Source organism: Lolium perenne, chromosome 7, assembly GCF_019359855.2.
Source record: "Lolium perenne isolate Kyuss_39 chromosome 7, Kyuss_2.0, whole genome shotgun sequence".
In the NCBI taxonomy this organism is placed as follows: domain Eukaryota; kingdom Viridiplantae; phylum Streptophyta; class Magnoliopsida; order Poales; family Poaceae; genus Lolium; species Lolium perenne.
The window spans coordinates 220,690,625-220,718,361 of record NC_067250.2 but is presented as its reverse complement, the minus strand read 5'-3'; the positions used below and the strand labels follow the sequence as shown (position 1 = coordinate 220,718,361).

Below are 27,737 nucleotides of genomic sequence, written 5' to 3'. Positions count from 1 at the left end.
AGCATGACGATATATCCACAACAAATGCCACATTTTTTTTCTGTAAAAGAACAATGTTTTAAATATCAGGTAGGCGAGGCTTATATTAGTTTAATACGATCTATAGATGCTAACTTTTCTTGTAATGCCACAACCAAATAATATAGAAAAATGTTAATATCACTTCCATAACTAAAATAGTTTGCTAAAATGGCTTATATTAGAAGGGACTTAAATATTAAATCTAAAAGAAATAGAGTACTATAATGTTTATTGACTTATTGTGATATGCTAGTATGCTACTACTAGAAAATATGTACTTCCTATGTTTATCATATCACTCCATGTCCATGTGAACTCGGAGTAGACGCATCTGGGCAGAATTGGAGATCGCTTCTCATTTTCCTCTTGAGTTCGCGCGTACTAGCCAGTTAAACTATAGTTGGATGAAGCGTTTCAGCACAGCAGACGACGAGGAAGAGAAGGCAGCGATGGCGCCGCCGTCTCGTCCAGCTGGGGCCGAGATGGTCGACGATCCGGCGGTCGAGCATCAGCCGTCGCCATCTCCCACGACGAAGCCATGCCGGAACACATCCACGTGCGGCGGCGTTGGAGTAGTCATCGGCACCATTGTGTTTTTGGCTTTCCTCGTCAGAACCAAATGGATCCACCTCGACGCTGACGTGAGTACATGTTCTTATGTTTGCACTGTAAGAACCCATGATCAAACTAGTGCGTACTGATTAATTAGCTCTTATGCATCATCACGAACCCAACAGTATTATTCTTTCCTGGCGGGCACCAGCAGCGGCAGCGTCAGCCGGCGTGGTTGTCACTTCCGCGCCCGCTCATCCACGGCGCACCTCATACCAATACCCTTCAGCTGCGACGCCAACGGCACGTCGGGCCCGGCTCTGTGCCGCAGGGGTGCATCACTAGCGCCAGAACCCTCACCGTCGTCATCGTCTCCGGGAGTGCCGCCGCCATGGTGCCCGGACTACTTTCGGCATATCCACACGGACCTCGAGCCGTGGCGCACAGCCGGGATCACGCGCGACGCCGTGGAGCGCGCCCAGCGCCACGCCGAGCTCCGGCTGGTGGTGGTGTCCGGGCGCGCCTACGTAGAGAAGTACCGCCCGTCGTACCAGACGCGAGACGTCTTCACCGAGTGGGGCATCCTGCAGCTGCTTGCACGCTACCCCGGCCGCGTCCCGGACGTCGACATGATGTTCGCCACGGGCGACGTCATCAGGGTGCGCGCCGCCGACTTCCACGACGACCCTTCCGCCGCGCCGCCGCTGTTCCGCTACTGCAAGGACGTGGACAAGGAGGTCGCCATCCTCTGGCCTGACTGGTCCTTCTGGGGCTGGTCCGAGGTGAACATCCGCCCGTGGGCGCCGCTCATCGAGGAGGTCGGCAGGGAGAACGCGCGCCTCCCGTGGCAGGAGCGGGAGCCCTACGCGTTCTGGAAGGGCAACCCCGGCGTGTCCGAGGCGCGCCGCGACCTCTTCAGGTGCAACAACGACTCGGCCGCCGGCAAGGACTGGAACGCGCGGCTCTTCGCGCAGAACTGGGCCGCCGCCGTCCGGAACGGGTTCAAGGACTCCAGCTTGGCCAAGCAGTGCCGGTACAGGTACAAGATCTACGTGGCGGGGCGGGCGTGGTCGGTGAGCGAGAAGTACATCCTCGCATGCGACTCGCCCATGCTCGCCCTCGACACGCCCTACAGGGACTTCTTCTCGAGGGGGCTCGTCGCCGGTAAACACTACTGGCCCATCGACCTCGCCGACAAGTGCCGCGCCATCAAGTTCGCCGTCGACTGGGGCAACGCCCACCCAGAGGAGGCGCGGCGCATGGGCCAGGAAGGCAGCGGCTTCGCGAGGGAGGAGATGGACATGGAGGTCGTCTACGAGTACATGCTGCACGTGCTCACGCAGTACGCCGCGCTGCTACGCTACAAGCCCACCGTGCCGGAGAAGGCCGTGGAGCTCTGTCCCGAGTCCATGGCATGTCCCAGGAGAGGCCGCGAGTGGGACTTCATGATGGAGTCCAGGGAGAAGTACGTCGCCACGTGCGAGCCATGCACGCTCCCGCCGCCATTCACCGCAGATGAGGTACTAGACAAGGCCGTGAGGGACGACGGCGTTCGAAGCAAATTACTACACAAAATGGACAGAGACTAACAAAAAAGGGCGTACACCGGCTTATCCATCAGAATATTGCATATACATGTATCGACCATCAAAAGATAATAAGCAAGAAGATGAGCCAAGAATCAGCTCGCAGCTTACTGGTTGTACGTACCTCTTCGCTCGTGACCTCAGGCGATTAGGGTGATCTGCCTCCCGTCCGCGGCCGCCTCCGATCTGGCCGCCTCTGTGGCCTTCTGGCCATAAAGGTGGGGCAGATCGCAGCCCTCGTCGGCGGGAGGGCTCCGTTTCCCAGTTTTGGGAGCTTCGCTTCCCGTCTTTAGGGCTTTTGTTTGTAGGGGCGGCAAAAAAGCTCAGGTGGTGGTGGCGGCGCCTCGTGCAATAATATTTCTCCGGCTTCAATCTCATCTCGACGGCTACGTCGAGAAGCTTGTGGGTATGGTGTGGTCTTCGAGGATTTCGTCTGGCTGTGGGGATCTTCGGATCGTCAAGGAGCTTCATCGGCAGTTCAACCTACTTCTTCGTCTCTGTGACGGATGTGGTCTTTTCGACCCGTTCGGCGACTTCCCGTCCGCAATCAACAACGTCAGGCTAGCTCAGGGAGGAGCGGCAGCGGCGGCGCGCCGTCGACACGGTCTGGAGGTTGAAGATGAAGGGCTTCGCAAGGATTTCGTTGTAATTTTCGTTTTTCTTGAGCTGCTTTGTACTGTTCGGTTCGGTGTTTCTTTTAATGCCAGTGTCCTATTCGCAAAAAAAAAAAAGAATCAGCTCGCAATTTTTGTTATCAAGGTGCAAGCCCTACATTGCATACGGTTACTGTCCGCAATTTTTGTTATCACAGTAATGCTACATCTACAGGCACTTTGTTTACAAAATGGATTTATGGGATGACGTGTTAAGGAGTTGTGTACTTGTGTGCTGTGATTTGCTAGAAAATTAACCAACCCCAAACCAGGCCCAACCGTACAGGGCCGGCTCTAGGATTTTGAGGGCTCCAGGACGAACTTTATAAATGGGTCCTATTTAGCTGTGTGCATGCTAGATGGACCTAATTTTTTCTTCTATCTTTTCCTATATGCACTGTGCTAGAAATAATGGACCCCCGTTTTGATTGAACCCCGGGCGGTCGCATTTCTTGCCCTGGGTCAGAGCCAGCCCTGCAACCGTAGCAGGCCACGCCTTGCCCGTAATGATCCTGTAGTTGTAGGATTATTGACCCAGAATACATGGCTCCCAAGGTTGTACATCAAACTACATATGAATCTAACTAGTAAAAGGCACGTGCCTTACACTTATATAAGAGTTGATGTTTTAGCGTGCATGTATCGCATTCGCATGTATCCTACGTAGGAACTTATAACATATGCAAAATGTGAAGGAGTAGCTTACATTATATGTGCATATGAAAAAAAAATGTCAAACTGGAATAAATGAAGACAATGGTAAACAAAAGGGTAACAACCACATGGCGTGCAGCGAGATGTGTTTGTTCATGGAACCATCCAGAGACCAGCAGACCAGCAATAGCAGGCTGCAGGACAGCCCTCTAATCCTCCACCTCCTGGGCATGCAATTAAGGTTCGATTAATTCAAAATGCAAACTGTATCTTACTATTAATCATTTGGAAAATATTTATCATCCTCTCATTAACTACTACCTCCATACCGGTTAACAGGACAATTAGACATTTCGAGAAATAAGTTTGACTACAAATTTGATCAACAAAACTTTAGATATATGTCACAAAAATTATACAATTAGATTCGTATTCAAACGAATTTTTTAATAGTATAATTTTGTGATGTATATTTTATATTTTATTGACCAAATTGGTAGTCGAATTTTTTTTATTGAAATATGTAATAGTCCTATAAACCGGTATGGAGAGATTACTATACCTTGCTACAGCTTGTACAAAAGTAATAAATAGAAAAGAAAAAATATTACACGTAAAATACAAATGAAATCGACAACTTCATTTTTCTTCGATGATATGACCAGTTGACATGAACAGTAGAATATTCATGTTGACATTCAAGAACTTTTTAAATTATACTGCTGAATGATTCTAAAAATTTCAGGCCAGTTAGACAGCTAGTATTAAGAACAAGCAAGTGCGTGTGGGTAGGGAGGCCTCTGGGGCTATCCACGATCCCCACCCGGCGCGCATGGGTTGGGCGATGGATTTGTCGCCACTCTCGTGAAGCCACCTCCGCTCGCTGGTTGGTTCAGCGTGCTTGCCTCTGCGTCCGTCCGATCGTGACCTCCGATTGATGGCAACCATTGATATATTTCAGTGCGACGTATATAAACGAGGCACAGACGGTAGAAACCCTAGCCGCAGCCCCGCTCCGCTCTCGCGCAGTCACGGCCTCACGGGCCCTCCGCCGATTCGCCCCGGGTCCTCTCCTCGCCGGTGACTCGCCACCGTCCACAATCGATGCCCGAGATTTCCAAGATGCGAGGTGACTGCACAACCACCGCGCCGGAATGGCGGCCTCCTGGGCTAAGCGTCGCTCCGCCTTCGCCTCTGCCACATCGGCGCCGCCAGCCGGTGCCTTCCCCGACCCGGCGTCTGCTACAACGATGCTCCATCCTCTCTGCTCCTCCCGTCGGATCACACCACTGCTTCCTTGAGACCACGTGAATGACGACCTCATTGCCTGTCTGTTGCCCTTCCTCAACAGCAACAACGACGCAGGTACAACCTTTGCATCCACCATCGGAGGCGAAGATGAGAAAGTTACCCGTTTCTTTTTTTAGGCATCCATCTCTCGCATATGGATTGGTTGTAAGCGCTGAGGAGACCCTAATATAGATGGTTTTGTTTTTTGCACGTCAGGGTCGACAGTGTTCTGCAAGATTTGTGTAGATTATTACTCAAATAGTTCTTATTCTGATTCAGCAGGTAGGTGATGATCTATTCGGATTTACCCATGGGGACCTTTTTTCCCGTAACTGAATCATTACTTTTTGATTGATCTAATTTTCTTGATCTACCAGGGTAATGGTGAAGATGACAATTTTTCCATTGTATTTGCTACTATTGGAGTTGGCGTGATCTTGAAGAGAATGGTTCAATGGAGAATGTCAGGATTGTTCTGAATTTGGTATTTACACTATGTATTTATTAGCCAGGCTTTTTATGTTTATTTATTATTACTTCCAAAATTCCTGTAGTTGATACATATTGTTTTACATGTCTCCTAAAAAATCTTTGATCTGTCAATGCCAAGCTAAACATATTTTAAACACTCCACACCACCTTGAAATGTACTAACAACAGCCAATTATTTGGCTTGTGAATATATGCAGCAGCTCATAATTTAGGTGCTATGAGGGGTGGAGCACCTAGGACATTGATGGTATGGACAAAGAATTTACCGTCAAAGAGTTTTTTTTAGATAAACATATGTGTTGGCATTACAACTACTATTTGTTGAATGAAGCTATTGGAGTTATTTGTTACTATATCAGCTTTCCATTTTGTACATGAAGCCTTCCTGTTATTTATTTCTGTGTCTAACATGTTCAAATCTTCGCAGCATGCCTTTTGTGCAACACCATATTTTTAGCCCTTCGCCATTCCATTGCTTCTAGATAAACTCGCTTCCTCTCTTCGATTAGCAAAGGCCAGCAGCTTAACATACCTTATTTTTTCCATTTTCTTTTTGTATTCTATAAATATTTTAGCCAAGAATATGGAAAATTTGGTAAACCAGTACATTAGTCTCTACCCCTAATGCAGTTTCAAGGGGATGTGTCATGTTCCTTTAATCCTTGAAGCTAGGAACACGGGAACTGAGCTCTTGCTTCAGGTATCATTTCGCTCGTGTTGCTTCACATTTAATAGTTTAATTTCAAATAGCTTTTTAGTGATGTCATCCAAAGTAATTTTTGTAAGCAATCCATTCTATATATTCCTATGTAGGAGGCAAAATTCATACCTTGTATGTGCACAAAAATATCTTTTCCTTTCTTGCCGAGATGTATTAAAGTGTTAGTTGTTAATTTCCATTCATTTATGAAAATGATTGTTCTGCACTGCTACCCTGTGCTTTTGGTAGCCCATCATGCTGCTGTGTTATCCCTCGCTAATAACACCATGCTCATGCACTTTGATATTTCTTTTTGGCTATTTATCTAAAAGAAAGAAAGTTAAATCTTTGAAATCTCTAGCATAAATGTAACCTACTGGCAGAATTTGTGACTGAATGTCGGAGACAGTAACCCAAATCAAGATTGTTGCCTCTGCCAGGTATATTATGAAGATTAGGACAGTTGGACGGTAGAGGCCAGATCAGGTATAATGATGTTACTAAAAAGAATGAGAGGGTGAGCTCCTACCAGTTTCAGCATTGAAGTAGCTTGCAATGTATTAATTTTCTGTAATGCCTCCTGCCTTTATTCTGGTATTTTTCATATAAATAAACATGCATGGAATGTCCAATGTTCTGTGATGATTAAATACAAACTGTCAAATTCTAACCCCTGATCTTGCAGCATAAAGGTATCAGATCATTTCAACAAGAGCTTACACCATTAATAGCTAATATAAGTTGTATGTTACTGGTCTTCAGTAATTAGCATAGTTTCATGTTTAGTACTTTTTGGCATTGGGTTGTCGAACTTTTAGTGTTCCCATTTGCATATTCAGTTTTGATATTACTTGTATATAGAAATGCCTCTCTGAATTATGTGCAACATGTGTTTGCTTGATTCTTAAATATAAGCCAAAAAAAAATTGCATATTAGTTATCTCCGTACTAATTAGTATAGTTTTAGAGCAGTGTTGTAGTCAAATTAGGGAATCGGGTGGGCTCATAGACGAGACTGTTACTGCAATTTGGGAATGTTTAGGTGGGAAAACCATTTTTTTTGTCAGGCTCCTAATTAAGCAATGTATATATGTCAGGCAGTTCTTCGGAAACCGAACATTTTGGTTCATGCTCAGTGTCCCTTTGGTTGGTTGTATAGTTAAACAGCTAATCACTTTGTTGCGGAGTGTTACAATATTAAAGGTGTCTTTCAAGTGCTGGGAGTTGACCACTCGGGTATTTCTAATTTAAGCAGAGTCTATATAAGATATAAAAAATAAGATCCCGTGCATATGAACAGTTTGGTCAGCTTGCAAACTTAAGGAGAAGAAAAGCTCCCCTAATAATGCTGACACTTAGATGAGGGGTAGGAAGAGAAAGGAAAGAAAAGCGTGGAGGCCTAGAAAATCTACTTCAAGGTACTCAAGCAGGCCCACCCTTGACATCGCCATCTCCTGCAAGGCCATGTCCATAATGAACTCATTCATCAACATCTTTGAGGAGCTGTCTGCGAGGCTGCCAATCGCGTCCGCTACAACAAGAAGCCAACCATCGCCTCCTGGGTGATCCAGACCTGTGTCTGCCTCATCCCTCCTCTCGCTGTCTATGAGGGCACCAATGCTATCACTGAGTTCCCCTCATCTTAGATTGCATTGTTTGCATACCTTTGTAATTGTAGTAGCAGTTGGTAGTTCGCTTTGTTTAACTAGAAATATTGTTCGAGCTCAACTGAAAATCCTGAATGTATGGCATGGTACTGATCTGAAGTACTAATAATGTGTTGCTTCTTTTGGGAAACGATTTGATCCTGATTAATTTGTTCGTCTACTGCATTATCTGACTATCTGAGTGATCTCTGATATTTCATGCTAATTTCTTTATGTATTTTTGTTTACTATATGATTTTGCTTTGGAGACGTGGATAATTGTTGTTCCATGAACCTGTCGAGAAGTGTCAATGTTTATTTATGAGCAACATAAGTTTTCATTTGTTACTACATGCTTTTGCTTTTGAACATGTGGCTATGCTACTTTTTTTTTCCAATTGCTGAATTTGGTAACCTGTATATTGAATGCATCTTCCACATGCAATTGCCCAAATTGGGACGCACATTACCGGCTAGGAAGCGCCCCATGGGGCGCTCCAGCTACTAGTACACACAATGAGACTCAGCTTTCTTCCACCCATACGACAAAATACTCCTAAACCCTGCATAGTTTGTACATACTTCTAGTAATAGTATTGCGGTCAATTTTCTACAACAGTGGATAACTCTCTCAAGCACCATTCGAGCAAAAGGACTTCTCAGGAAAATCCACAATATATAGTATGGAATTTCGTAGGGAAACAGCATTCAAAAGGAAATTAATGAGCCTTTCAACATTCTTCCAGCAGTGGCAGATTGTTATACAGTATTGAAAAGGACATGAATAACACAATTTTCTTCAGTTGGAGAAGAAGTCAGCACTCCAACGATAACTGCTAAACAGCAGAACAAACAAACAATAACGTATCGATTTTATGCAGAAGTCAGATCTATCGATGATGATAAGACGCAGTATCAACCTTCAAGACATTATATTATACCCTATATAAAAGACAGTCAACTTAGTGTCCTTCTTAGCGTTTTGGGCACTGTTAATATCATAATTTCCATGGTTTTGCTCCTCTCGCTGCGTGACACGCGTTATCCCTTCTGTTGTTTGACTAGATCGATTTGCTTTCTCCTTTTTTTCCCTGGTCGATGAGGCTACCGGTTACCGGCTGAGTTGGTCATATCAATACGGAGTCTTTGCATCTAGCCGGTTGCTCTTTTCCTTCGATTGAGTAAGAATCTGTATGTGTGATTCAGTCCGGTCAAAGCGGTAGTCAAAACAGTGATTCAGTCATCGTCTGATTCAGTCATCGTCTACCCTTTGGAGTCCCGAATCTTCCTCTCGTTTCTTTGTCCTCCCTACGTGTTCACCAAAGATGAAGCCAAGCCCCTCTTCCCCACTAGCAGCGAACCTCTCCTCTGCTTAGCCAATCCTGTCCCCTTCTCTTTCCCCACAAGAGGTGTCCACGTCCATGGCGCGGGATGGCCAATCCTGCCCCCCCGAGTTCTCCATGTCTTACATCAGTGCCATCTCTAGATGCGATGCAGAGCAGGTGGTGGCGGGAGGGAGATGCGATGCAGAGCAGGTGGTGGCGGCCTGGCGGGAGGGAGAGGCCAACGAGGTCCGCCTACTCCTACTGCTTCCCTGCGGGGTCATCCGTTGTCGCCGGCGTGTGCGTTCGCGTATATGTTTTTCCGATGTTCGCGGCGTTCACGGTGACGTCGCCGGCTGCCCACAACTCCCTTTGGGGCATGTTCTCTCCTCTCCCCTACAAGTGCCCTGTGTGTAACGGCGCGTGGCGCGGCGGGCAGCGACGACGGTGGCGCTGGTGGGCCAGCCAATGGTGAGGAAGGACTTCACCTGTCGCGGAGATACCGCGGCCCGTTGTTCCGGAATTCCCCCTCGGGTCGTGAAGCCGACGGGAGCAGTACCACGACGGCTGCGAGCACTTCTGGCATGCCAGCCATGCCTTCTCCTCCTCCATCTCCTCGGTCTGACGACGTCGAGCTCCTCCAGTGCAGCGTTCATCCAGCGAGGTCACTCGGTCATCGCCGCCCTCACCGCACGAATTTTGGCTTCGGCCGTGGTGCCATCGTCCTCTTGTGTGGTGAGTGTGCTCGACGGCCAGTTCAGCAGAGAGATTCTCCATGGTAGCGTGATGCTCGACAAAATTTCTTCTGTTGGTATGTACTATGTTCTTTTATGCTGGTTTTGATTCCGTCACTCATAGATTGCTCTGCTGCGTGGTGTCTTTTTTCATGCTGGTTTTGATTCCGTATCTCCTAGGTTGCTCTTCTGGTCGAAGTAAAGATAGTTTCTATGTATATTATCTTTTTGGCTATTCTGAATCCTCTGTTTTGATACAATTTTAGTTATGCATTTTCGATTGATTGTTGTTTGTATGATCCATATGCAGGAAATTGATGCCATGGAAGATGCATACAGTTGGTGAAATAATAGTCCCCTTAGTTCTTGCTATTGGTCAATTTTCTGCTGGATGGACATCACACTGTGTTCACTTTTGGACTGAATGGTAGACCTTCATGCCCACGACTCACTACTGACAATGTGGGAATTTATGCCCCTGCTGGTTGTTCTGAGGAATTAGTATTTGGGTATGTGTTGGACCAAATGTTTTAACGATGGATGCCAGTTCAGCTACAATTTTACATTTGTTATGGACTCTCACAAGAGGGGAATTTGCCTAGGTAATTGGCAAATTACTTATGCTACCAGCATGTTTCTATATTCTTTTCGGTTTGGATGCAAAAACATTATATGTTTAGCTGTATGTTGCTGACAAAGTGACAACTACAGGAGAAGAATAATTTATGTAAAAAAATATGAATTTTATTACAGATAGATAAATGAACAAGGGACCATTTAGGTTGACTTAAATGGTTATTTTAGATATTCCACGTGATATTGCGTGTTATTGCTAACTGTGGTATTTTTTTGGATAATTCAACCCACTATTTTTGGTTTCCCGGTCCAATTGATGAAAAACTTGTATGAAGTGATAAATTATTGTGAAGTGCTTTGATGTACTAGAGTTTTGTGTGTGGAACAAGCAGGCAAGATTAATTTCATGATGCATATGCTTGGATAATTTTGATTCAGAAGATTCATGTAGGACTATTAGGTTTAGTCTGATAGGCATGTACCTTGGTCTCTTGCTTTTCACGTGCTGAGTAATTAGCATCTGATTTTATGTATTTGTTGTCAAGACATCGCATGTTACAATGCTGAAAAATAAGTTCGGAGTGTTAATAACATAATTCCCCTGATTCACTGAACCTGTTAGATTGCCAGTCATCCATAATTCCGGAACAACTAAAATAAAAATAGTTGCTGCTTCCGTTTTTTACTTCTTTATATTCTCTTAGGAGGTATGCAATGTTTATAGTTTAACATTGTATATGATTAGCATAGATATTCAACCATTAAGCTTTAAATTTCCCTTCTATTTATATGAACAATATACTGAGTTCTGGGTTAAAGTCTGAAACCAATCTATCAAAGATAAACAAATACTGCTTTCATTGATTCAAGTACCTTGACACTGCAATCAAATCTACAACACGGCTACTATTGTGATATGACCAGCTTCAGATCATTGACGTGTTTTTGTCTGGGTGTTGTATCTCCTGTTTGTACCTTGAAGAATCTTAAATCTCATTTTTGTCCCGCTGCACAAAGTCTACCAATGCAGAGTACTTCTCTGTATGTTGGCGTGCTGCCTCTCTCTTTTGTTACTCCTGCTGTTTCTCTATTCTGCATTCCAAGCTGCCACTTCTCTCTTTCTCTCTCCGTACCCTAGAGAGAGTGTTTCGTTCATGGCGAAAGGAGTACATTGATCATAGAATTTATCAGCAACTTGATGGTTTGTGTACAAGCTCATACTTCTTTTGGGTGACCTTACGTTTTCAGTACAGGAAAGGCAAGGTCCACGACGACATGATTACCCTGTTGGATTCAATAGCATCAGGAGTGAAGAATCAAGATGTCGTAAATACCTTGATTACAAATATGTCTGCTGACACACGACTTTACATATCCCCAATTGCATCAAATAGAAACCTCAGGTTAGTTATCCTTTTTGAATTGCAAGATACATTTCTAAACAAGCCATTATTTTTCTCATGACGTGAGGATCAGACTTCTAAGTTGTAGTTTAATTGTATTTCCATCTACTGTTTTGATGGTAACATGAAAGCAAGGAGTGGTAAATGTTTTTAAAATCATGCAAGAAGATTACAGACATATGTTTGCTACGTACTGAAAATTGTTGCAGTGCTTAGGGGAAATGGACTTAGCAGCATACTCTTTGAATTGCTCTTAGTACACTATTGGATGACAGTTGGAATTGTATTCTTGAATTTCTTGCTGATAGAATTAATAAACTTTCAGATTTGTGCAACAAACTATTCTTCGGTTTTCCTTACATTTTACTCCCTATGTGTACTTACCTCTGCTTTTCCATATCAGTCTTCTACTCCACAATTTTTTTGATTATTTAAACTACATATTTGAATGACTTTTTGTAGCAACTCGGTGATCATTGTTTTGTTGTCTATTTGTGGTTTACACTGAAGTTTTTTTTTTTTGATGCCAGCGGTTGGCATGTGCAGTTATTGGTGGTTCATGTGAAGCTGGCTCTAGAAGGCACATATAATTTGAACTCTTATCAACGGAAAGTGATTGTAATGTCTTCTTTTGAGTAGATATCTCTAATTTATTCCATGGTGGTTACTGTAGCCTTGGCGACTATAGAGCTTTCTTTACCTTTTACCTACTCTTCACTTCTTGGTTATTCTTTTCTTTGTAAAGCAAAACTGTTAATCGTGTGGTGTTGATCTTGCATGCATTACTTCATGTAGGATCCGATCTGAGCAATGGAAGGGATACTGCTGAAGTACGTGTCCTTGAACTCTTATCAATGGAAAGTGATTGTACCGCTGGCTGGGACCTAGGAATTGTGAGTTCGGATTTAAGGGTTCCTTTAAAATTCACTTTTCATTTACTGATAGGTTACTAATAAATTACACCAGATGCAGCAATATACATCTCCAGGGTTTATTTAGACTTTAGAGTCTTTTATGGTTTATGTAATAATGGTCCAGTGATATTCCCACCAACCAACATTTATAAAATGCAGCACCGTTGATAGATTATTGGTTGCCACTGAAGATTTCAGTGATTCATAGTCCCACTATGTTATCAAATTTCTTTTACTAAATTCAGGTATATGGTAAGACCAATTAGCTACTGTAATATTGAGTACCTCTAATGAAGTAATACCTCAACTACTGTAATATTACGTGGCTTTGTATAATCGAAGATCCCCTGTCTTAGTTTTTCCACCATGCCTGCTAGACTAAGCCATCATTCTCGTCTCCAACGACTACTGAAGTCTCAGAAACTAGGCAATGGCAGACATTCATCTTACCATCCTACTTTACTGATTTGTCATCAAGAATATGTTCTGATTTGGGCAAGTATCTATGCTCTGTTGTGATCTCTTTGTCTAGGCCAAGTCAATGAACCATGCAATGAAATTATTATTAACAGTGTCTATTATTAACAATGTTGGCTGCTCCTTGCTCTTCTGTATGATTATTCCTAGCATCAATACCTATCCCTAATGCAGGGCATTCCTTGCATGCCTCACGGGCGCGGCGTGCCGCCGTGCCACTGCTTCCTAGTATGAAATAGTCCTATAAGGAACTCGGCCTTCCATTGTATGGGATCTTTTTTGCTGGATAATTCAGTTATTGCATATACATGTATCAATCATCAAGAGATAATAAACAACAGCTCGTAATTCTGTTATCAAGCTGTTGCGGTCAGAAACCCACCGGCGAGCAGCGACGGGCAACACGGTAGAGCCGGGAGGCTCCCAGGACTGCGGCTGGCCCTGGTCCCTCCGAGCGACGGCCCGCAAAGACTCGGCACGCACGTCCGATGCTGGTGCAAGGGCGTGCCACCTGACCTATACCTCGGTCGAAGGTGATGGATGTGCCTCGCTTAGTTTCCTGCATGGCATACACGTAAACATTAAATACGAGCCTCGATCGGCTCTCAGGTTGTCCTGTGAATCGGCTCAAAGAGCCGATCCACCCATGATCCGTACGAGGTGTACGAATATATGGTGGTCCTGCTTGATCAGAATAAAGCTAAAACGACCTACTACGATCTAGGGTTTTCACCACATAATCGGAACATCCTACTCGTGATTGAGCCTGGCGGCCACGCACGGTGATCGTAAACCGACCCTAGACAAGGCCTAAAAACCAACACGAGGTTGATCCCCGGAACATCCTGTCTAGGGCTAGCAAACTACACCCTACGCGCCACTGGATCCTTCAACCCGTTTGTAAGGCCTAACTATGCAGATATTAAACTAATCCTTGAAGAACAAGGAGCAATCATAACGGATCGGATCTACTAAATAAAGATCAAGCGGGGTGCCGCCCTTACACCTAAGATAGGCGTAAGGGCGGCTAGACGTCTCAGGGTTGCACGACGACAGCATATGATACGATGAACAATGCTAACCCTAACACGTCTAAGATAACTACGTTGCTCGCCATCAAAAAGGCTTCAGTACGAGCAACGCATGAACAGCGGATGAACGTGTACTGCCTAGATCGCAAGATGCGATCTAGGCAGCATGATGCTTACCCGGAAGAAACCCTCGAGACAAGGGAGTTGGCGATGCGCCTAGATTGGTTTGTGGTGAACGTGAGTGTTGTTTATTTCATAAACCCTAGATACATATTTATAGTCCGTAGACTTTCTAACGTGGGAATAATCCCAACCGTGCACGAGCCAAACTCTAACTAACCGACACGTATCCTACTATATTACAGATACACGGGCAAGCTAGCCCAAACTTTGCATATAAGGCCGATTCATGTATTCCTTCCATGTATGTTCTTCAACCCATCTTTAATCGCGGCCCACCTCTGACTCGGTCAAATTCGGGTGATAACACATGCCCCCCTGGTGATAATTCCAAAATCACTCTGCTTTTTCTTCGTCGGGTCATGTCGTGGCAGAACCGTCGCAGTATCCTTCATCATGATGCCTTGCCTTCTCAACTTCTCCGCGTGACCTAGCAATTTTTTTTCTTTGGGCACCACCTCCTCGGAAACTGCTGCGGCATTGAATCTCCACTATATCCCCTTTTATTTAACCGCTCCAAACAGTTTGCTTTTTCATCCCTTTCGCATTAGCACTCCAAAAGCCCTCCTGCGCCACCATGTCTTCTTCCTCCTCTGCCTCATCGGGTTTTTCCACCCAATCCTCCTCCTCCCGCGAGCCGACGCCGGAATGGAACCCGGAGGAGGCCCATGTGGCCAACATTCGCCGCGCCATCGAAGCCGGGGAGGAGTCCAGTCACGATTTCTCCGTCTGGTCCGAGGACGACAAGTCCTTGACCGACGGGGAAAGTGACCTCCGCTTCCTTGCCGACGGGGAAACGGAGGAGGAGAGCGATGACGATCGCTTCTCCTATGATGACTTCACCTCCCCCGAGGAGGAGGAGGAGGAGAAGGAGGAGGAGGACGACACCTCCTCCGACGAACCGCCGGCCAAGCGCTTCTGTCCCTGGCCGGGGAACCTCAGCGACTTCGACAGCGACGACGATGCTGACGAGGACAACGAGGGCCCTGCCGGTGGCCGCTGCAGCAGCGACGATGAGCCCGCCGGGAGTAGCGCCGACAGCGGCGATGACGGCGACGACGAGGGCAGCGACGGCCCGTAGATAGGACCCTTAGCATAGGATCAGTAGTAGTAGATGGGGCAATGTATCCCCTAGTACTTCCTTTTGAGAGCAATCAGCTCTTTATGTAAGAAATCCTGTTTATCAATGAAGAATTTCCCCCAATTTGATTTTGCCGATTTCCTTTAGGCTAATTTAGCCGATTCCCCCTCATACTGATTCTGCCGATTTGTTCACTTAGCCAATGCTCAGTGAGCCGATGGCAACACATCGGTCCTTCACAATCTATCCTTCAACTCCTCGACTGATAACTTTGAGATCTGGTGGATAATGTGGAAGACCCTTGCCTCCAAGAGAGCCCTTAAATTTCTCCCACCAGCTCCAGTTATCCTCTTCTGCAAGAACTCACCATTTTTGAAGAAGGTTGCGACGAAGGATCAGCCGATGACACCCCAATCGGCTTCTAAAACAGAGCATCTACCAGGCCAGCTGCCCCCCGAGCCTCAGTCAAGGCGAGAATAGCGGTGAGGATGCACAGATCAGACAAAGGACTTTGAACTCAGGTAATTCTGAGACAGCCACCATGCCGAGCCAGCCAAACTTGCCCCCATCGATCGCCTCTTCTTTCGTTGAAAGCCGATATTGTAGACGAAACACCAACGGCTTAATGAGCAAAAGGCTGCCCTGCATGCCAAAACTGACGCTTCTGATAGTACTGCTGAACTGGCGCAAAGGGTTGGAAGTCCTCGAAGAGAAAGTTCGGGCACCAAAATCGGTTCATTGCGGCTGAGGAAGCTCTCATTGTTCACTCCCTCAAGGAAGCAGAAGGCCTTGAAGCTGAACTGAAGACCGACTTGGTGAAAATCCGCGTCTCGAACACGCAGCTGGTAGATCTTGTGTAATTTGTACTAGAGTCGATGGCTGTGCATCGGCTTTGTTTCTTAGCTCTAAAGTCGATGTCCGTGCATCGGCTGTATACCGTGAGAGATTTTTTTTTTTACTGGCCGATTTTTCTATCGGCCCCCAATATTTCACTGCACATGTATCGCACATGTTCATCTGATTAAGTGCCCCCCCGAGCCGAATCTGCCAGGTAACTGCGGATATTGGCTCTGTAGCTAGCCAAGGCACTGTATTTGAACGTCGGCTCCGTTAGGACCAATGTTGACCTTTTCCAGCTCATCAGCCGACGTAAAACCGCTGCCCATTAGATCGACGTTGGACACAGGCAGAACGTATGGTGAGGATAATTTTGGCCGATTGTTGGAATCGGCCTCCATGTTGATCGAATCGCTCAATGAAGGCTTTGCAATGGTCCTCCATAGATCTTTGGGGCCGATCCCAAGAATCGGCCTCGCCACGTTTGTCCATAGGTTTGTTCTTGCTATACGGTCAGGCCGGTGGATAAGACCAGCCTAACCCCATCCTTTGTCACGTCGATGCGCTCGCAGTCGTCCAAATTGATGCCTGAGAGTGGCTCTTGGCCTGTTGTCTCCCAAGCGTTCATGCCAGCCGTTGAAATCTCGGCTGAGTCATCTGCATGGACGACCTCTACCTCATCTCCATCCCACTGTATTACGCATTGGTGCATCGTGGATGGGATGCAACAGTTGGCGTGGATCCAATCTCTTCCTAGCAGGACAGCATAGGTGCTCTTGTTATCGACAATAAAGAACGTCGTAGGGATGGTTTTCCTTCCTACGGTCAGATCAACACCTTGTGCGTCAGACGCTTGGCCATTGAAATCGCTCAATGTCACGTTGGTCTTGATCAGATCCGAGCTAGAGCGTCCCAACCGACGTAGCATGGAGTATGGCATAATGTTGACTGCCGCTCCGGTGTCCACCAGCATCTTGTTGACAGGCTGCCCATCGATATAACCTCGCAAGTACAGGGCCTTCAGATGTCTGTAGCCTCTTTCTCGTGGCTTCTCAAAGATAACTGGCCGTGGGCCGCAGTCAAGTTGTGCCACAGGTGCTTCGTCTAATCCTGGAGCACTAAACTTCGTCGGAAGGATGAACACCATGTTTGTGCCAGCCGATGTTTCATCATCGGCTTTCTTTTGTCTGGGGCGCCACTCTTTCCTTTGTGGCCGACCTTCTTCGTCCAGGGTTCGCTGAATTTTAGCGGCCAGATCAGGCCGCGCCTTCCTCAACGTGTGCAGGTATAACCTTTCGGCTTCCTCCAAACCACGTAGTCGCTGAACCCTACGCTTTTGGGAACGGCTGAGTCCATCAGGGCACCACCTTGGTCGGTGGTACTTATCTTCTTCTTCTTCATCGTCCTCCAATTCCTCGAGATCTTCCACCCGAGAGGATTCAGCGTGCTTGTTCCGAGGCGGGAGAGGCCCTAGACGTTTGAACACGGACACGTTAGCTGCATCCTTCCTCTTCTGTCTACATTCTGGGCAGTTGCCGATTGTAGGCAATCGGCTCATTCCTGAATCCCAGCAGTGTCTGAAGAAGGGGCAGTCCCAGTGCCTATCCTCGTCGTCTTGCTCTCTTGACTTTTCCTTGGCGTGGCGCTCATATCTCTCCTCGTCGCGATCATGCCGACGATGTCTCCTGGCGTCCCTAGCCAGACGATCTCTTTCATCATCGCCGTTGGGTCGTCGGCGTTGGTCATATTGACTCACATACTTGTTGAGGAGGTGATCAGAGAGAGGTCGCTGATATCTCACATTCCTCACGTCTCCCTCTGTGATGTAGCGCTTGCCATCGTGACGGAGCCGATCGCGTGGAACGGCTTCCTCTGTGTCCTTGCTACGAGAGCAGCTGCCCTCGTCTCCGTCCTTACCAGAGTGGTGTCCAGGTGCTACCATGTTGATGTTGAACGAGAATCCTGGCTGGCACCCTCCAGGGTAAGTGCACTCCACCATGTTAACGGCGGGGAAAGGGTGTGTGTCGATTTTCATGGCGTACTGGCTGAAAATTAGACGCCCTTGTTCTATCGCCATTTGGACTTGCTGCCGCCACACCCTGCAGTCGTTAGTGTTATGGCTGAACGTGTTATGCCATTTGCAATATGGCTTTCCATTCAGCTCCTGTGTTGTGGGGAGTTTGAGACCGTCGGGTAACTTCAGCTGCTTTTCCTTGAGTAAGAGATCAAAAATTTGCTCGGCTTTGGTTACGTCAAAGTCAAACCCCCTGGGAGGACCTTGTGGCTTCACCCATTTGCAGGACACGGGGGTTGCCCCCCGAGTCCATTCAGCTACTGCTACCTCTTGATCTCCCGCGGACCCTTCATCTTCATCTGCTTCAACCAAGACTACCGCGCGCTTGAATTTGTCCTGGTACAAATCTGGGTGGCGCTGTTCATATAACGTCAGTTTCTGAACCATATGCGCTAGTGAAGGGTAGTCTGCTTGGGAGGCCATATCCTTGATTGGTGATGCAAGGCCCACCACTGCCAACTCGACTGCTTCTTTTTCAGTCACACGAGCCGAATAACATCGGTTTCTAACAGTTCTGAAGCGCTGGACGTATTCTGACAATGTTTCTCCGTGCTTCTGACGTACTTGTGCTAACTCGGCAATGCCAGCCTCGGAAGCCTCTGAGTGATACTGCATGTGGAACTGCTCTTCCAACTGCTTCCAAGTCCGGATTGAGTCTGGTGGCAGCGATGTGTACCACCCGAAAGCCGATCCTGTGAGGGACTGTGCGAAGAACCTCACACGCAGCTCATCTGCTGTCGAGATCGTGCCCAGCTGTGCCAAATATCGGCTCACATGCTCGATGGAGCTGGAACCATCTGATCCATTAAACTTGGAGAAATCAGGGAGCCGATATTTGGGTGGTAGCGGGATCAACTCGTACTCGTTGGGGTACGGCTTGGAATAGCCGATTGTCCTCCTTTTCGGCACCATGCCGAACTGGTCTCTCAGGATTGTACTGATTTGATCCGCGGTGCTGGCTGCAGGAGTCGAACTCTGAAGATTCGCCGGAGTGGCATACTTAGCCAGCCATGCTTGCTTTTCCAGCTCTGAGCCAACTGCAGGAGCTGAGCTCTGGAGGTTTGTCGGAGTGGCATACTTAGCCAGCCACGTCTGCTTCTCAAGATCTGTTGCTGAAGTTCCTCCTGCTGTTCCAGAAGTCCCTGCTGCGATCTGGTTTGTGAGTGCCCAAGCTATCGCAGTCGGCACGTATGTGCACGTGTATCCGTGAGGGATCTCCTTAGGCGCCTCATGCAAGAACTGGTAGTCACTAGGGTCACCACCGATCTTGTAGACGACGTATGCCGGTGAATTCGGCACTTCTGGTGCTGCCAACGCGAATGGCAGCGGTGGACGGGACTGGAGTGGCATCTCTCCTTGGTAAGTCCCGAGAGCTGGTCCTGACGGAGAGTATTGATGCCTCATGATTTCCTGGATCACCCGAAGAGCGACACGCTCCAAAGTGTTCACCAGGCTCTCAGAATGGCGGTGTAGCGAATGAGCTACCATGAAGTTAACCTCCTGACGCAGGGACCTGGTGCGTTCTTCTGACGGGGCGGACAGGTCCACTCCATCGAGCGCGCCTTCAGGTGAGAACCCCTTCCACCTGATGCCATGTGAGCGGGTTCTGTGAAAAGAGCCGATGAGGTCGGCTTCGAGGATTGTTTTGACCTCGTCATACTTCTTCTTGAGTTCCTCGGTCAGATCCTCGTACGTGACTGGAGTGCCTTCCGCCATCTCAGATGTAGATGGCGATGCGGTTGATGTCGAAGATTGTCCCACCGGGCGTGCCAGAATGTGTTGCGGTCAGAAACCCACCGGCGAGCAACGACGGGCAACACGGTAGAGCCGGGAGGCTCCCAGGACTGCGGCTGGCCCTGGTCCCTCCGAGCGACGGCCCGCAAAGACTCGGCACGCACGTCCGATGCTGGTGCAAGGGCGTGCCACCTGACCTATACCTGGTCAGGAAGGTGATGGATGTGCCTCGCTTAGTTTCCTGCATGGCATACACGTAAACATTAAATACGAGCCTCGATCGGCTCTCAGGTTGTCCTGTGAATCGGCTCAAAGAGCCGATCCAACCATGATCCGTACGAGGTGTACGAATATATGGTGGTCCTGCTTGATCAGAATAAAGCTAAAACGACCTACTACGATCTAGGGTTTTCACCACATAATCGGAACATCCTACTCGTGATTGAGCCTGGCGGCCACGCACGGTGATCGTAAACCGACCCTAGACAAGGCCTAAAAACCAACACGAGGTTGATCCCCGGAACATCCTGTCTAGGGCTAGCAAACTACACCCTACGCGCCACTGGATCCTTCAACCCGTTTGTAAGGCCTAACTATGCAGATATTAAACTAATCCTTGAAGAACAAGGAGCAATCATAACGGATCGGATCTACTAAATAAAGATCAAGCGGGGTGCCGCCCTTACACCTAAGATAGGCGTAAGGGCGGCTAGACGTCTCAGGGTTGCACGACGACAGCATATGATACGATGAACAATGCTAACCCTAACACGTCTAAGATAACTACGTTGCTCGCCATCAAAAAGGCTTCAGTACAAGCAACGCATGAACAACGGATGAACGTGTACTGTCTAGATCGCAAGATGCGATCTAGGCAGCATGATGCTTACCCGGAAGAAACCCTCGAGACAAGGGAGTTGGCGATGCGCCTAGATTGGTTTGTGGTGAACGTGATTGTTGTTTATTTCATAAACCCTAGATACATATTTATAGTCCGTGGACTTTCTAACGTGGGAATAATCCCAACCATGCACGAGCCAAACTCTAACTAACCGACACGTATCCTACTATATTTACAGATACACGGGCAAACTAGCCCAAACTTTGCATATAAGGCCGATTCATGTATTCCTTCCATTTATGTTCTTCAAGCTCATCTTTAATCGCGGCCCACCTCTGACTCGGTCAAATTCGGGTGATAACACAAGCCCAATTTGTTGTACCCAAAATCCATGGCTCGCCGCTGCGGCGCTGCTTCACCGGTTGGACATAGAACCCAAACACATATGAATCTAATTGGTAGCCAAAGAAATGAACTGCAAAAGGAAGGAGCTCTCCGTTAAATAAAAAAAAACATAATCATTTTGCACATTTCATATTGTCCAAAGGACCCCACATACCCCCACCCGAATTTGAGAAAGATAATTTTTTGTAACACGCCGTAGCCAATTCTCAAACAAGTTTATAATACTGGTAGGTGAAGATACTAAAGATCATGTGAACTATTCACCAATGACTTTTGCAAAAGGACACTTAATAAAAAGGAGTTAATATTATTCATTTGTATCACAAAAACAACAAGTCTTGCTTCCATACCAATTCCTCTTCGCCAATTTATCCTTGGTGAAAAGGACTTTGCGGTGATGGAACAACCGTAAATATTTAATTTTCACTTGTACTTTCATCTTCTAAACATATTTTTGTGAGTATTTGGCTTATCATTTAGAATACCAAGATACATACATTTGGCTAAAAATTACCTGATGAAGTTAGCCCCAAACAAGAACATCTTCTTCCTTTGATAGTTGAACATGCATTAGAATTTGGACCAACTGTTGCGGCTGCAACTTGTTTTCTTGGACAATCTATACCTAATAATAAAGGGAGGATTGTTTCCTTGGTCCAACACTTTTTTGGACCTATTTACCCTCCCACCAAATCACATACAACGCACTATTGCCACCAAACCATTTTATTCTTTTTTTTCCAGTCCATCATCCCGTGCGTGGGCAAATGTGGGGACGACGATAGGTACGATGATGGCGAAACTCGGAACCAGCGTCGTGCCGATCGACTCGGTTGCAATCAGCAGCTCGATGGATTACGTGATTGAGCAGGGGCGTGACGGAGCAGCTGGCAAATACCGGACATGCGCTGGCTATGGTCGAGGAGTGATGCTCTTCGTGCAGCTTTCTAGATAATGGATCGACGCGATACCGTGAGAGGGTCGATCAGGCGTGGGCCGACTCAGGCCTGCTCGCACGCGGATATTGATTGAAGCATGGCTGGCCGTTAGGCAACCCAGCAGCGCGTCCGGTATCGCCCATCAGGACTCTGAGGAAGCACAGCCCCGCAGCATTAGTGGTGGACATGATAAATCGAATCCGGCCACTGCAAGTATACACACAGAGATCGATCCGACAGAAAGAAGTATCCTGGAAGTAATTAGCTCAGCAAAGATGAGCTAAGTCTCAGCGAAGCGGGTGCACCTCCAGGCCAACATGTTCATGAAAGCTATATAATTCCAGAATCTGCTGATTGAACCAGTTGATGTGCTAGATCTGCTTCGAATTGATTCATTATACACCGGTGGAATAGATTTCCTACAAGATAGAAACACGAATAATGGTGACTAATTTTGTACATCACTATTTTGTTAGCCTGAACATGGTTAAAAATACTATTTAGTTATTTCCATGGTTAATTGGTAAGGTTGTTCTTCTACTGTATGTTCAACATTACACCGGCAGCTCTGAATCTCTGTAGGTTGTTGCACGATCCGACAGTTGCGGACCCGGGGATCGGGATTTTTGATCCTAGAGAACGCTCAGCGGTTCCCACCGTAGCAACGCACGGGTTTTGTGCTAGTATTATATAATGAGAGATATTGTTGGGACAAAGAGGCCTCTCCTAAATAACCTCTACTCAAGAAGTCTTCTTTTACTTTCATATACTCTTTTCAAAAACAAAAAGGGAATCTACCGGTTCCGAGGGGACTAGTGACAGTGTTTTAGAGTGAACATACTTATTGATGACTGGATTTTTGCATAAACTTGTGTTATTGCAGTACTTGTAGCAAAAAAAAATTATTTAAAGCTCATCACATGGAAGCTTTGCAAATGGCAACCACTCGACCCCGCGGCCATGTTGTCAATGCGGTGATGCCCACAAGTATAGCGAATCGCTGAAATCTTCGATGGGAAGTGACGAGGGTGCTCCCCGGCAATGCCCACCATGAGGGGCTTAGAGTTGATGAAATCCTACAGGCTGACACGAGACATCGGATACCAAACAAACGGGAAGAGAGATTTACCCAGGTTCGGGGCCCTCGATGAGGTAAAACCCTTACTTCCTGCTTCTTTGATCTTGATTATCGAATATATCGGGTTACAATGGGGTAGCCGAAGGCTACGGTTATGATCTCGTCGAGAGGCTAAGATTCTAAGGTTCTAGCTCTTGACTTGCGGCGAATATATGTGTTGAAGTTGTGTCTCTGCAGACCCTCTCCTGGACCTTATATTGTAGGCCAGGTTCCGAGAGTTCTATCCAGACTCGACTAGGTTACAAAGAGATCTATTCTAATATTTCCTTGTTTAACGCCTTCTTGCCTTGTTCGTCAAGAATCCTTCTTCGGGTGACTCTCCTTTACTGGAACCGACGTACGGGCCCACTTTAGTTGTTGGGCAATCTTCATGGGCCCCTGGTTGGGCCGTAGGAGGTAGCCTAATGTTGGTTACCCGAAGGATAATGCCCACATCAGTAGCCTCGAGTGATTGGCCGAAGTAAAGCTTCGGGTAGGGACTATAATTGCCTTCTGTTGAATGTCCATATATGTCAAAAAGATTTGATCCTTTCTCATCATTTTGAAGTTGAAACTGCTTTTTATCGGGTGCGCGTCCAGCGCTCCCGATGGGAGTAGCCCCCGAGTTTAGGGATGGATGCTTGCAACCATGCGTAGACTCAAGTTGTACTACTCGAAGATTCTGATGCCAATGTTTTCTAAATTGTCTTAATCATCTGACATCTTTTGCTATATCGGGTCCTTTAAAATTTCGAGTGAAGTCATGTAATATGATAGTGCGTAAGGGATAGGAGTACGTGCCCAGTCTTACTCGATAAATCGATGCGGGTAAACTGCCGATGGCAAAACAATCGTTACTCTACTCAGAATCAAGTCTGCGGGCTTGATCCTGGATCTTCTGAAATCTTTGGGTCTTTTGTCTTCAATAATGTTTATCAGGTGCGCGTCCAGCGCTCCCGATGGGAGTAGCCCCCAAGGCTAGGGATGGATGCTTGGAACCGTGCGTAGACTCAAGTCAAGCAACTCAATGTTGCAGATTCCTTCGGATGCTTTATGAGGAGTCGATACTTTTGGTGACACCATCAGTGACGTGGCTTCTGCGGCGGCTCGATTGACAGGACGTGACTTAATGGGTCCACCCTACTTCTGTGCGGTCAATTAGGAAATGACTGATCCTTGCACGTTGACCGAGGCATTTCCTCGTTTGTCATGCGTAGTGGGGGTAATGGGCCGCCGGTTCCTCTCCCTTCTTGACACGTGTGCGATTGGATCCTCGCCCACTTACCCATGATGCGAAATTAACGACCATGATATTTGGCCACTTTTCATTATAAGAGGAGGGTGTTTTTGTTTTAACCTTTTACGCCTCCCATAATGCTCATCTTCTTCCTTTACTTCCACCTCGCCATTGCATCTGCGTCCAAGAACCTTCACGCGACCATGGGTAAGAAGAGGATGACTGCTAGTTCCAGTACTGCTGCAAGCGCAACCAAGGCCAAGGAATCCACCGCGTCGCGCAAAGTGGGCGCTGCTGCCAATCTCGATTGGGCAGCGTCCACCATCTCAAAGCGTGATGAGAACAAAGCTGAGGTCGTTAGGGATCATCTCCCCCGTCGAGTCAGACTTCGCTCATCCAGGTTCTGCCTCTCGCCCGAAGCCCCCGAAGGGTTTCACTGTTATGTTCTCTACTTTTTTGCAGCGTGGGCTTTCTCTTCCAGCCCACGAATTCCTCCGCTTCCTTGTTTTCTCCTACAGGATCCAGCTCTAGCAGCTGACCCCAAATTCCATCCTCCACCTTTCCATTTTCATCACGGTATGCGAAGCTTTCCTCGGCATTGACCCCCACTGGGGCCTTTGGAGGAAGATTTTCTATGTCAAGCGCCACAACGGAGGCGAAGGTCCCCATGTGGTCGGTGGCATCGGCTTCATCGTTAGGAAGGAACTTAACTACTTCAACTTTCCGATGAGGGAGTCCGTCCAGGGCTGGTGACAAAAATGGTTCTATCTTAGGGACTGCCCAGCGTCAGGCCACCGCTCCAACCTGCCACCATTCGAAGACGTCCTCGAGGTAGTGCCAAAGAAATCCTGACAAAACACTTTGACTGCCGAAGAGAGCGAGGTGGCCAACCAACTGTACGAGAAGATCTTAGATCTGAAGAGTGCAGGATGTCAAACAATGAGTGGAACCGAAGTTGTTGCGTTGTTCCTACAACGTCGGGTGCAGCCGGTGATGTCGAGGAGCCATCAACTTTGGAAATATACTGGCCCCGACGATCAAACCCGGATCAATGCAGCTGATTTCACGGAGAGCGAACTTCGGGACGAAGTGAGATGCTTGACTTGCTTCAGCTAGAAGGACGTCATAGCCATGACTTCAGCTCATCTTCCCTTCGGGCTCAGCCACCTTCCTTCCGTGGTATTTACTTAATTGCTTCGCAATCGATGTCATCCTTTTGTACTTGATTTTAATGCTTATGTTTTGTCTTCGACAACCCTCTACCATCGTCCAGTGTTACCCTCCAACACCCAAAAGCAGAGCAGATCCCGAAGACGATGATGCTTCTGAAGAAACCGAAGATAATCCTAATGCCATTGAAGATAGCGATGCTTTGGGTGGTGAAGCTCCTGAAGATGACGCACTTCTCGCCTCCAGGCATCGTAGGAGAATAAATGAAGATCTGATGGCAACAACGGAGTCGAGTCCTAGTGGACGTAATGATGATGATGCTAATGTAAGTCCTCCTGCGCCTTCTCGTTAGGCCTCGGCTCCTCCAGCACGAGTACGCGAGGTGAAGGAGGAGCACGAGTACGTGATACGTCCAAAACGTATCTACTTTCCCGAACACTTTTGCTATTGTTTTGCCTCTAATTTGTGTATTTTGGATGCAACTAACACGGACTAACGTTGTTTTCAGCAGAACTGTTCTGGTGTCTCGTTTTTGTGCAGAAATCCAACTTTCAGGAAAATCCTCGGAATTTATGCAGAAGGCCCTATTTTCACAGAATATCGGCGGAGCCAGAAGGACAAGCCAGGTGGAGGCCCGAGGGCCCCACACCATAGGGCGGCGCGGCCTAGGAGGGGCCCGCGCGGCCCTATCGTGTGGCCCCCTCGGCCGGCCTCCGACGCCCTCCTTCGGACTACTTATTGCCTTCGACCTAAAAACGCACGGAAAAAAGTCGAAGTCGCCAGAAAGCCTCCAGAACGCCACCACATCGCGAAACTCCGTCTCGGGAGCCAGAAGTCTCCGTTTTGGCACTCCGCCGGGACGGGGAATTGGAGGAGATCATCGCCATCATCACCACCGACGCCTCTCCATCAACCAGCCATGTTTCCCCCATCCATGTGTGAGTAATTCCCCCGCTGTAGGCCGAAGAGGATGGTAGGGATTGGATGAGATTGGTCATGTAATAGCATAAGATTGTTAGGGCATAGTGCCTAGTGTCCGTAATTGGTACTTTGATGATATTGTTGCAACTTGTTATGCTTAATGCTTGTCACTAGGGCCCGAGTGCCATGATCTCAGATCTGAACATGTTATTGTTTCATCATGATATTCATTGTTTATGGTCTTACCTGCAAGTTGTATACACATGTCGCTGTCCGGAACCAATGGCCCCGAAGTGACAGAAATCGGGACAACCGGAGGGGATGGTAGTGATGTGAGGATCACATGTGTTCACGGAGTGTTAATACTTTGCTCCGGTACTCTATTAAAAGGAGTACCTGAATATCCAGTAGATTCCCTTGAGGCCCGGCTGCCACCGGCTGGTAGGACAAAAGATGTTGTGCAAGTTTCTCATTGCGAGCACGTACGACTATAATTGGAACACATGCCTATTGATTGCTTTGTACTTAGACACCGTTTTATTATTATCTGCAAATGCCCTGCTATGATTGTTACATGAGTTTCTCTCATCCATGCAACGCCCGTTATCCGTCCCCGTGCCTACAGTATTTTAATCCTGCTGTTTACTATAATCACTACTGTTGTCTGTGTTACTCACGTCTGTTATTTTACTATCGCATCGCTATAAAACTGTTACTACTGATAAACTCTTGTGAGCAAGTCTGTTTCCAGGTACAGCTGAATTGACAACTCCGCTGTTAAGGCTTCCAAGTGTTCTTTGTCTCCCCTTGTGTCGAATCAATAAATTGGGTTATACTACCCGCGAAGACTGCTGCGATCCCCTATACTTGTGGGTCATCAGTACGCGACACCGCGCGTGATTTGTAGGCGCGGAAACAGCGGCGACATCACCATCCGCAAACCAGCGTGGCAATAGCAGAGGCCTGTCGGCAGATCCCTTCTCGTTTTGAAGCCGGAGGTGAAGGAGGAGCAAGACGACGAGGAAGCCGCGAAGACCGCGAAGATGGTGGAGTACGAGCGGCGACATCGCCTCATCACCAGCAGCGATGACCCTAAGGACTGCCCAGGATTGCATGCGACGTTGATGACGTGTAAAGCACACGCCCGTTGG

At 47.2% G+C, this 27,737-nt stretch overlaps 1 protein-coding gene and 2 long non-coding RNA genes across 4 annotated transcripts; all 3 read left to right on the top strand.

The window, feature by feature from the left end:
- The first annotated feature begins 363 nt into the window (after nucleotides 1–363).
- Nucleotides 364–2,253, top strand: LOC127311994 (uncharacterized). Its single transcript, XM_051342470.2, has 2 exons — nucleotides 364–662; nucleotides 759–2,253. Exons 1-2 carry the CDS (start codon nucleotides 426–428, stop codon nucleotides 2,160–2,162), a joined length of 1,641 nt encoding a protein of 546 aa, XP_051198430.1. The 5' UTR covers nucleotides 364–425; the 3' UTR covers nucleotides 2,163–2,253.
- A 2,215-nt stretch (nucleotides 2,254–4,468) lies between these two features.
- Nucleotides 4,469–7,738, top strand: LOC127313600 (uncharacterized). Of its 2 annotated transcripts, XR_007859120.2 has the most exons (5): nucleotides 4,469–4,831; nucleotides 4,973–5,038; nucleotides 5,134–5,219; nucleotides 5,446–5,948; nucleotides 6,389–7,738. It is a non-coding gene; the product is annotated as an uncharacterized lncRNA (long non-coding RNA). The 2 variants fall into 2 exon arrangements; XR_007859119.2 differs by having other exon boundaries at nucleotides 5,134–5,948.
- A 1,107-nt stretch (nucleotides 7,739–8,845) lies between these two features.
- LOC127313599 (uncharacterized) lies at nucleotides 8,846–13,044 on the top strand. The gene is made up of 3 exons (XR_011749283.1): nucleotides 8,846–9,727; nucleotides 9,961–11,629; nucleotides 12,160–13,044. It is a non-coding gene; the product is annotated as an uncharacterized lncRNA (long non-coding RNA).
- Nucleotides 13,045–27,737: the final 14,693 nt, after the last annotated feature.

Coding starts and splice junctions, on each gene's coding strand:
- LOC127311994 (XM_051342470.2), top strand. CDS start 426: ATGAAGCGTTTCAGCACAGCAGACGACGAGGAAGAGAAGGCAGCGATG. Junction 663..758: donor GGATCCACCTCGACGCTGAC/GTGAGTACATGT, acceptor CGAACCCAACAG/TATTATTCTTTCCTGGCGGG.